Source organism: Ursus arctos, unplaced genomic scaffold, assembly GCF_023065955.2.
Source record: "Ursus arctos isolate Adak ecotype North America unplaced genomic scaffold, UrsArc2.0 scaffold_21, whole genome shotgun sequence".
Taxonomy (NCBI): Eukaryota; Metazoa; Chordata; class Mammalia; order Carnivora; family Ursidae; genus Ursus; species Ursus arctos.
Window position 1 is genome coordinate 26,217,132 of NW_026622886.1, and position 11,384 is coordinate 26,228,515.

The following is an 11,384-nucleotide window of genomic DNA, read 5'->3' on the forward strand; positions in this document are numbered from 1 at the left end:
AATTATTTCAAGTATTCCTTCTGCCTCAGAAATGTTCTACTCGGAAAAAACTTTTAGTCACACAAATTCCTCGGTGAAATTAAAAATAAAGCTATCATTTACTGGGTCAAAGTGTGAGGGAAAAAAGTCGGTAAAAGGTAATTCTTCTAATGGAAGTAAATTTGTGGAGAAAGATATTGTCTTTATTAGCCATTAAGTTTATTTAATAGAAAGACAAATTCAGCTGAAGATCATTCATTAAGATAGGCATAATTAACAATAGTTTATTAATCATTCTTTTAAGATGATCCTATCATACCACTGTTACCTTTCCCATATCTGGGAGATTTATGTGAGTCTTGGAAAAGAACATGTAGTTCTCTCAATTCAAAAAAAAATCAAATAATAAAAGAAGTACTATAACTTTGTTTTGAGTCAATGATATATATGCTAGGCTTTGCCATAGGACTCCATTGTAATCCCTTATAATTTGGTTTAAAATATCAAACATTTTGACTGTTTTAAATGACCCATTAAGTGCTCTGCAAAATCACAAGACATTCTATATGTGACTTAATTAATATCGACTCTAATTACACACAACACATGATCATGCTCAAGATGTAGATTTATTTTAAAACATTTAGTCCAATTTGTATTAATGCAGAAAAATCACACCGGATAAACCACGACTGTAGAAGAGACACAATATTCAGGTTCTGTCACATTACCACACAAAGATAATTTGATATTTAATTAAAGGATGATAAATCACAATCCCATGTAAAGGAAATATTTATCCTCTCAGTAATAGTAAGAACCTCTTTTGAGTATGTAGGGTCTTCTGGGTTTATTCTCATACAGCTGCCGTTTCAGAATGTAAGGGATTTTTCTCTTTATAACTTCTTCCTTTTCATTTTTGTCATTCCCAGCATCAAGAACATCTTCCTGAAGTAACTGCAAGATAGGCAGAATAGGAATCAAACTTATAGGCATGACGTCTTTCCGAGTATTTGTCTCTATTTTATCTCTCTTGCTATTCAGACAGTAAGACGTATGTGGATGAGATTTCAAGGTTTAGAGCAATTAACTGTTTGTCCAAGGACAGATGACTCTCCACTGACTGAGGCAGGATGAGAACATGGTTTTTTCTGACTCTGTTCAAGGCCACACACTAATACTTCCAGCTGAAGCCACACACCTGGCAGACATGAGTATTTTTCAGGCTTTGATTTATGATAGAGCGATGAGAATGTTATGAAAATATATCATAAATCACAAAAAATATAGAGGTTTGAATTTAGTAAGCCAAGTTTGACCTCAAAAGGCAACAGGATTTTGTATTCTCTTTGTAAGTCAGTTAACTACTGACTTAACTTGAAAGCCATTCCAAAGATCCATTTCTTAATCAACGAGGAATGCCTGCTCTGCCTTAGTTGTAGAAATTAACACATGAGGAAGCTCTGTTTAAATAGTAAAGATCTCTTTAGATTGTGGGGGCTAATAATTAGAAGCAAGTTCAGATTCAACAACTTAAAGGAATTCATCTCCATGTAGAGTCTTATCTAATATCTCACTGAATATGCCACATTCTAAAATTAGTTCTGAGCACTTTTTTCTGGTACAGTTCTGAATCAAAAATTCCAGCTAGCGGAAAGTGTTTAAGAACTCGTCCCAGAATTTTGCACTTTATTTGTGAAATTTTTGAACAAATGTTCAAGATAAGAATTGTATTTGTATTTGTGATTGTCCTCTAAACTTTGGGGTCATAAGAAATACTAAGAGGAGACTTAGTTTTAATTATAATGCATATGCATTGAATCGTATCACCAACTCTTTATTTCAACCCACAGCATTCAATTTCAGAGAAGATAAAACAGGTACTGTCAGACAATCTAGTTTCTTAATCTTATGCTTCTCTGTGAACATAGTCTGTAATTATTCATATTATGTTCTGAATGATATTATCGTTTTATTTTAAATCACTCAATATCATTTAAAATAAGGTTCTAATCTTATGTGCACCTGATTTGTGTATATCATAGTTTATTGAGTTATTGTTATTGTTGTTGTTTTTAATTCCTGGATAAATAGTTCACAATTGACATTTATATATATATATATCCATATATATATATATACCCATATATATATATATATGGATTTTTTCCAGTTTTATTTGCCTAATATATTCAAATATGAATGGAACCTTTTGGGCTTTGTGCTTGTTTATAAACACACATGACTCGGTGTTTCTAAGAAAGCATTTTGAGTTCTTAAATTTTGTAGGCACACCACCACCAAAAATTGCCTGAGTATGCCATCCATTTAAGCACAATGAAAGCATGTGGATCAAATCTGCCTTAAGATATACCCCCCTTTTGAGATTGAAGAAAAAATATTTTGCTAAACTCCAAATATTTGAAGGACACTTTGAAGATCTGAAGGAATGTTAACCTCAACACATGGTTTGTTCTTCTTTAATATTTGTAAGTCTTCCTGTTATGATAATGATCAGGGTAAAAAAAAAATCAGTACAAAGGAAAGCTAACTAGTAAAATGATAATTATATTAGTATTTTGTTTTTGCTTTACCTCCCATTGTTGAAAGGCCCTGCTGTGACAGATTTTTTGGAGCTGGTATATTGTCAGCATCGCTTCCAAGCTAAAGCCATCTAAGGCAGTGGGAAATTTTCTCCTCGTAATAAGCTCCTCTTCACGAAACTCTCCTGTTTCCTCGGCTTGGCTGTTCAGGTTATTCACAAAACTGCAAACATTTAGCAGGGTCATTTTCCAAGAAGAAATGCTTGCTTTGCTGATCTGAAGTACAGAAAAAAATAGGTACTTAAAATTTAAAGAAAAAATAGATAGTTAACACTTGTATTATATGAATAAGAAATAAATTTCCATTTTGTTAAGCCATTATATTTTAGGGTCTAACTGTTACTCTAGCTTAATAATTACACTGTTGTCTGTTTAGTAACTTGATATCACAAAATTGATTAGTACCAATTCCTCATAAAAAAATGTATTCCTCATACATTAAAAAAATGTAATACAGTTATATACATGCACACAAGCACACATACCTGAGCAAAGCAAAAAATAGAAATAATAGTGAGAATAAATATGTAAATATATATATACATCACAGATGAAATACTAAAATTACCATTCTCTTTAGTGCACTTCAATTTAGTGTCTAATGGAGCACGGACTACGATGATACTAATCGATATGGATAATTACAGAGGTGTGAGATCACTAATCGATTCCACACATCGATAGTTATAGGCAGCATCACAGCTGATCAATTTATTTATTCGCAAATTATAATATTTTCTAGAGTTACCATTTTTAAAAATAAGATCTTGTCTGAAACCACTATTACCATCAACAACTTTCCTATGTGCCAATAATAAAATGAGGAAACATAAGGACTTAGGAGAACTGAAATGCAAAATAATAAAAATTAACAGAAATTTCAAACAGCATAGATGAAGGAAAGCATATGTTTTTCCTAAACACACACACACACATAGATGTGAATGATGAAAGGATTCAAAAACAATAATATCACATGTCAGTTCTCTCTGAATTACTTCCCACCTGTAACGCAATTGCAAATCAAAGTTCCAATTTGGAAAACATAGGGAGACTGGAATTTGGAGGTGGGGATTTGGCAAAAATAATTATAATGTTAATTTGGAAGTATGAATGTGTGAGAATAACCAAGAAGATTTAGAAAAATAAAAAGGTAATGAGGAACTTACTTTACCAGATATTGAAATGTATCTTACAGGCTCAGTAATCAAAGGAGTGAATTAATAGAGAAAGAGTAAACATTAAACCCAACAGAAGAGAAAATAATGTTCCAAAATTGGTCAAAGTACAAATGGATGTATAATATAGAGCAAAGTTTGCATTTGAAATCCTTGGGACAGTTGGCTACCAGGAAATCTGGACTTAGATCTAGTTATAACTTTCTTGACATATTGTCATCAACAGTATCCAGATGGGTTAAATATGAGTAAAAATAAAATGGTGTCTAAATATATAGAATTTGTTCTATAAACCTAGAAAGGTATTATTAAGCCAATATCCAAACCATAATCCACAAAGAAAAGGATAATTTTAAATACTTAAATGTGTAGAACATCTCTGGAAAATTAACAGCCTGAATGAACCACCATCAGAAGCAAGCTGTATGGGAAAAGCTGCCACAAAATGTTAATACCCTTAACACAGGTAGAGCTCTTCAAAAAGAAACTGTCGAATCCACCATTTTAAAAAAAAAACTTAAAATTTTAAACCTTAGATAACTAAAATGAGTAAACAAGTCATAGAATCACTCATCAAAGAAGAAACATGTGGAAAGATGTTCAACTTGGCCAACATCAGATGAGAAGACTCTCAAAGGAGAGGTACGCTCACTTGGTGTAGTTATAGGGACATGGGGAGACAGACACTTCCTCTTCTAAATATTTGTCGGTCTGGGTGTAGATTCTTTATAACTTTTTGAAGGATGTTTTGCATTAACATTCAAAGTGTGCACATCCTTTGATTAAGATTTTATACTAAGAACATGCAAATATTTGAGTACTGAGATATTCACTTGAAAACATTATTATGATATATAATAATATATGATGGTTTTAACCAGTTTGGAAATCCTTTCAACTATACTCCGTGAATACAGTTGTCCAGCCATGCCTAAACTTTTCTGCTATGGAAAACTTACAGACGACACACTCCACTGTCTGGCACCAACACCTTATATCATGTCAATTAATGGAATACCATATTTTTACATTTAGAAAGCTCTTTATAGATCATCTAATTGAGTGTTTTCTCAAGTGTACTCCTTAGAACACTAGTTCTGCACTCACTGTTTTTCAAAGAGTTCCACTGTCAAGTAAATTGGAAAACTTGAATTTAAAGGAAATTTAAAGATTTCTTGAACTTAGGTATCCTCAGAGCTTCTAATGTGCAAATATTCATTGTAACTTTTAATTTTATTTATATATTTTAAATATTTTATTATTTTTAAGTAATCTCTACACCCCACATGGGGCTCACACTCACAACTCCGAGATCAAGAGTCACATGCTCTACCAACTGAGCCAGCCAGGTGTCCCCCTTGTAACTTTTTAATGGTGACAATATAGTATCAAACGTTTCCCAAATTAATCTGACCACAGAATGCTTTATTCATAAAGTATTTGTCAGGACTAGTCTTATCTGGTTACTTTTTTGGACGAGGAAACTGAATTAATCATCTTGTTTCCTTCTGCCCGTTAAAGTAGTCACTATGTGACTCAGTAATATGATTATTTAAGGTCCCATTAGTCCCCATCATACGTAGGAAGCACAGCACTGAAAGCACTACTGACTAAAGGATGTCTAAGTAGATATCTTGTATTTGAGAACATTGTGAATAAGGTTTCAACTATTTCATTCAGAAAAATGGCAGAATTTCTTTGAATCAGGCTCCTCTGAGCCACCTTCTTGACTTGGTCCCAACCTTGGGCTTTGCTGGCCTCTTTAGTCCAGTGTTAGCAAGAGCCATGCTGAGTCAATTTACTGCACGTGCGCGCCTCTCACCTTTGATATCTGATCGCCCTAGATATCTGATCAAATATCAGGTACTTTATCAAATTTCTGTCCTTAATATCAGAATCCTGTTGTGTCTTCTACCAAGAATCCTTCTATCCTTAATGTTTCCTCTTATTCTATCCACTGAGCCCCACTCTGCCTCGGCTATAAAAGCACATTTGCCCTACTCGTATTTGGAGTTGAGCCAGTCTCTGCAAAACCCCCGTTTCACTAGTCCTCTTAACTAAAGTCTTCCTTACTACCTTCAGCTAGAATCATGAATATTTTTTCTTTAACAACAAACATTCTGAATTATCAAATTACTTTATACAAATGTTTATAATAGACCTAAGCCTATAGATAAGAAATTTAGAATACTATCTCTTCTTGTTTTCAAGGTAAAGAAAACAAGAGTATTTGTGTTTCTTACTTACCATTACTTGATTTAACTTTTTAATGCTAAATAAGATTCTGGTAGCATTTTTGTTTCCTTAATTAAATGGGAGCTAATCTATATGACCAATACTCACTCCCCATAATACACTGAACTCAGGTGAGTCCAGCAAATTGTGAATTCAAACATTTCACTGAATTGAAAATAATTTAAGTCATCTGTGGTGGAACTCTGAAGTTTAATAGTTGAATACAAAATGTGAGGGTTAGTAATGAATCTAGATTCCCATTGTTAGTTCAAAAATACTTATTAAACTCTTACTGTATACAAGGCATTGGGTTTGACCATAGAAAATGACAACATTGTAGCAGCTTCTTTGAGATCCTGAAGAAAACATACTATACCAGGTTGTCTTTCTTAATAGAACAATACAAAAGCACTAGCACTGGTAATAAAGAGAATTGTTTTGTGAGAAAAAAATTATCTTCCACTTTTCGAGCTATGAACTCTCTCTTGACCTGTTGCTTAAGTAAATTTCCCATTAATATTTCAATATCTAAATAGCGTTACTTTAAAACTGAAGTTGCTCACATATTTTACCTTGAAAATGGAAAGAAGAAACCTAGAGCTTTCTGAAGCTTTTAATAAGAGTTCTACCAATATCAAATGCTAGTCTCTTAAATTTTTAAATATAATAATTTAGTTAAAATGATTAAAAGTTTGGAGTTTTCATTTGCATAGAACTCTGCACACACCAAAAATCAATTGAGTCAAAGAGAAACAAAAGATAGTAATTTTGTAAAAAATAAGAAATAAGCTAAGCTTTTCGTTCCCATCCTAGCAGCAAAACTGAAATAATTATGCTTCTGGATGCTTTCTCGTTATAGACTATATTTTACTTTTCTCAATTAAAAGGAGGCAATGGGATTCAATTTTTTTTTCCATGATGTGTTTTAGAGACATATTTCAAGACTAAATAAAAGAGAAAAATTTTATTGTACCTATATTTTTGTGTATTTCTTTTAAGAGAAATACCAAACCATTCTATAAACTGGAATTGTTTTTCCCCTATAACTCTAGGGGAAGGAATTATAATTCTACTTCCACATTTTCACAAAGTAGCTAGCACTCCCCAAACCATACTACATTTTAGAGATTATTTAGGATTTTTATGTGTCAGTGTAAACTTAGAGTTATAGAGGTAAAATCTCTACTGAGAAACTACGGCATTCCAATCTGCCCCATTTTTAAACATAGACTATTGGCTTTACTTGTCTTCCTATTTTTGAGTTGAGGTAATTGTAACTATTGCTATTCAGACTGAGTATTAAACGTGGGATCCGTTATCTTAAGGTTATTATTTGGTTATTGAGTTTTAATGACTAAACTAAATTTGATCTTTCCTGATATGAAGACTACCAAATTATGAAAGAATTTGGTTTCAACCCATTCAACTTTTGTAGATCAGGGCAATGGTAAAAATACATGCGCTCAAATTTTCCCCAAATGTCTTTTAAATATCATAGTAGATGACATATCTTTGTTAGCTTTCAGATAATAATGTCCTATACTCTCAAATAAGGACAAGAAACGGGCATGTCCCCTTCAAACCCACTATCAAACATAATTCTACAAATATAATAGGGATTGTTGTACCTAGAATGTGCTCATCCAATTGAGGAAGAGAACCGTGAGGTGGCAGGACCTGAATTGGAGAATTGCTTCAAAAAATAGCCAGGAGTTTTGAGCACTTACTTTCCTACCAGAGCATCTGTGGAATCCTCTGCTTTGATATCCCAGTGCTTATAATAGTGATTGTACCAGGGGTCTGCCTCAACTCAAAATTTATTTTTCTTTGAGAAACATCTTTTGTTGGGAACCCTGTTCCCTATTCCTGCATTTCGATACACACTGATGGACTCACGCTGGGTAAATCGATGCTGTGTGGTAGCATGGTAATCAGGTGTATTCTAATTGTGTTTTATTCCTAGGTATAGGTTGGGATCTAGGAATCTTGTTTTCAAGACACCAAGAGAGGAATTACAGGGTCAGGTATACAAACTTTCCCTTGGTTCCATAAAAACATAAGCAGGTGTAGATGATACTTCTGTTATACGGAGAGTGTTAATCTAACTGTAACCTCAGCACTTAAAAATAAAGAAACGAAGGCAGGCAGTGTTAACTAAGCCCCTTGCTGAAGATCAAATCGTTCGTAAGTCACAGTTGGAGGTTTGGTTCCCCAAGCTCCTGTTCGCAATCTACTGCCCTTTAGTTTCTACCACATTTCTTTCATGAATTGTCATGAACTTCCATTTTTAATTTAGAACTCCATTTTACTCTTCCCAATATAACCAAAATGTCACTTCGTTCTCCTGGATGTGTTTAACTTGAGGCATACCCTTACCGCACACGACGTGACAGGAATGGAAACAGGATTCCTTTAAATACATTTTCATCTCCACATAAATAATTTGTGACCTAATTAAGGTTGCAGTATGCTGGCTGATAGTCACTATGATTTCTTTCCCTTTTGCATCAACGCCCTCAACTCCTTTGAACTCAAGGAAAAGTTTCCCAAGAAAGGAAATGCCTCTCGATGAACTTTTCAGTCTTGATGGGAAGTTATTAACTATAGGAAAAAGACAGCATGTTTATAACAAGAGCTTGTATGTTTTTCAATCCTTGGTTAAAGAAAAGAAAAAGTTACCTTTGATGTATGCATATTGGTCAATAAATCTGCTTCTAATGCTTTCATTTCCTCTTCTGAATCTGAGTAAAATCAAAACCACATGTTTACTATATAATCATATATCAAATAATTATATTGTAACCTACAGATTTTAGATTAATCTAAAAAAATTTAGTCTTAGAGGCTTATTGTTTTTCTATGCATTTATTATCCTTAAAATAATATTCAGAAAAAAATAATTATGGTTTTATTTTGGGCTAACAGGCAGCTAGAATAATAAAAACATTCCTAAGAAAATAAACATATGATTATATGCCAAAAGAGCTATTGACATATTAGAGTTGTTTAATCTCTGAATCTCAGTATTAAAAAAAAAAAACACCTGATTATATCATATAATAGAGATTTCATAAAAAATGCTGGTTGATTTTTACCAGCAATAGTTTACATATATAGAATATATGCATATTGATATTTTAAAAACAACATAATGAAAAGATCTGTACAAGATGCTTTTTCAAGACAAAACCAAAGGGAATTATTTACTGATAATTTTAGAATAAGAAAGACACTGAGATTTAGTCAACTTGAGATGCTATTTTACAAAACACACTTTGAAAGATTTGTTTTTCCACTTTAAATAAGAATTTAGAATTATGTGTACTTAGCTATTATCACAGGTTATTAAGCAAATTGGTTAAGCCAAAGTGGAGTTGTTCATCAATACATGTGTAATTGTGTTGAAAATGGATTTCTGACTTTTATTAGGGCTTCCTTTCCAGTTTCCCCTAGTGAATATATTGCAGAGAAGAAAACTTTAGAAAATACTATAAATAATAGAAATAAAGTTATAGAACGTCATAATTATATGATTTAATTCATACTCACCGATCTGTCATAAAACAAAGCAGATGTTAAAATGACTATCTTCCTTGCAGTACACACTCATTGAAAAGAAGTGTCACACTTAGAGAAACCACTGATTAAATTGTATCCAGAACCTAAGTTACACCAGAAATCTTTTTCTCCTATTTGTTCAAGGCCTAGCCTGTTTCTCAAGGGAATGACAAATTCCTTTGGCCATATATGAAAAATGTATACCAAAATCCCTACAAATTTTGGCTTATCACAGCAAGAAGCTCCAAGAGTTAATAAACACAGTGTTTAATAAATAACCCAATTTTTCTCATACACTCTAAATATACCTTTAACCCCATGTAGTAGATAAAATCATAACTGTAGAAAATTTGGTATTTATATCATTAAAAATGTTGCAAAGTTAGAAGCTCAAGATCTTTTTCTCATGATCAAAACAAATTAAAAATTTTGCTAAGTCACATATATATCTTCGAGATTTAATTTCAAAATTTAAATAAAATCATGGCAAGAGTTTGAATTAAATATTTCAATGTCATATTAATAAAATATAAAAGTATACAACAGGCTAAATGATTTTTGCTGCATTTATCCCCTATGTTTTTTTTTCCACTTGGATGTGATATTGCAATATTATAACATTACATGTTACTCTTTTAAATTCAAATCTTATTTTCAAGGTAAGTTATTGGTAGATATTTAGCAATACATGGCTTCTTAATTATCACATGCAAAACACTCTGTAGGTAAATAATTTCCATTTATATGAATAAACCAGTTTTCCAATTACATTCTGTATGAACTTAAAAAATTAAATTAATAGTATGCTTATTCGTCACGTAGAAAGACTGTACAAAATGTGTGTCTAACAGTACTTGGAATATTTTATATTTTTTAGAAATAATTTTCTGAAAATAATGGTTCATTCATTCACTCATTAAACATCAGTTTTCACTTTATTTGTATCTTAACATACACACACAGTTAAGAAAATAATTTGGGGGAGAGAGAAGCCACAGCTTCCTAAGAGAATGACTGAGGATGAGAAAAAGCACTTCGAATGGAATGGGGTTTAACTATGGGTTCACAGGTAGTGCATCTGTACTTCTCATCAGATTTTGACCAGCTTAATTTAAGTTCTACACATTTTTTTTCCTCCTCTGGTGGTTACATTCCAAGGGGAGGGCATGAAGTGTTTCATTGAAATCTCTTTTATTACTTCGCAGATTTAAAAAGGGAAATGAAATCTTTCAGTTCTTGTAATCATAAAGACAGAGAAAGAATATATTCCGTTTCTATCACTAAAAAGCAAATTCAGAATAAAGGGAAAACTCTTCTCCCTGGATGCATTAACATAAGTAGCAACACAGTGCAAAAAAAGAAAAAGAAATCACCTCAGGGAATTGTGAAATGCAGCTGAGCTTACCTGAGCACAGGCTCCAGGAGCTGAAAGCCAGAAGTATCATGCATACCAGCTGGATTTTCATTCCTGCTATCATCTCCTTGAGCCTTCTAGCAAGCGAAGTCCACAGATGTCACAGACACGCTGAAGGGGGCTTTCTCTGGCGCTTCCTCTTGCCTTCAGCTGACTTGGAAAGTGCACTATGAGAGATGCTTTGGCCATTCCCTATATATACATGCAGAAAGATGATGTCATGAGAGCACAGGGATTACTGCTCAGGATGTGCCCTCCTTCATCTCTATCCCTCCTCTCCTCTCTCCACTTCCTCCTCCCCCTTTCCTTTGTCCCCCCACTCTCCTCCCCCACTTCTGAACTTCAAATGAAAGTGACATCTACCCTTATTGCCACTGTTGCTCCAGATTTCTGACGCACAGGAATCATTCAAAAGCA

At 33.1% G+C, this 11,384-nt stretch overlaps 1 protein-coding gene across 1 annotated transcript; it reads right to left on the reverse strand.

Moving 5' to 3' along the window:
• Positions 1 to 596: 596 nt before the first annotated feature.
• NTS (neurotensin) lies at positions 597 to 11,116 on the reverse strand. Its single transcript, XM_026499622.4, has 4 exons — positions 10,959 to 11,116; positions 8,675 to 8,736; positions 2,574 to 2,798; positions 597 to 936 (listed from the first exon to the last, which is right to left on the reverse strand). Exons 1-4 carry the CDS (start codon positions 11,029 to 11,031, stop codon positions 784 to 786), a joined length of 513 nt encoding a protein of 170 aa, XP_026355407.1. The 5' UTR covers positions 11,032 to 11,116; the 3' UTR covers positions 597 to 783.
• Between the last annotated feature and the right edge of the window lie 268 nt (positions 11,117 to 11,384).

Bases quoted from the DNA above. Each gene is read 5' to 3' on its own strand.
- NTS (XM_026499622.4), bottom strand. From the start codon at position 11,031: ATGATAGCAGGAATGAAAATCCAGCTGGTATGCATGATACTTCTGGCT. The intron at 2,799-8,674 runs GTAACTTTTTCT...TCTGTACTTCAG, and splicing joins CCAATATGCATACATCAAAG to ATCAGCAAAGCAAGCATTTC. The intron at 937-2,573 runs GTAAAGCAAAAA...CCTATCTTGCAG, and splicing joins GGGCCTTTCAACAATGGGAG to TTACTTCAGGAAGATGTTCT.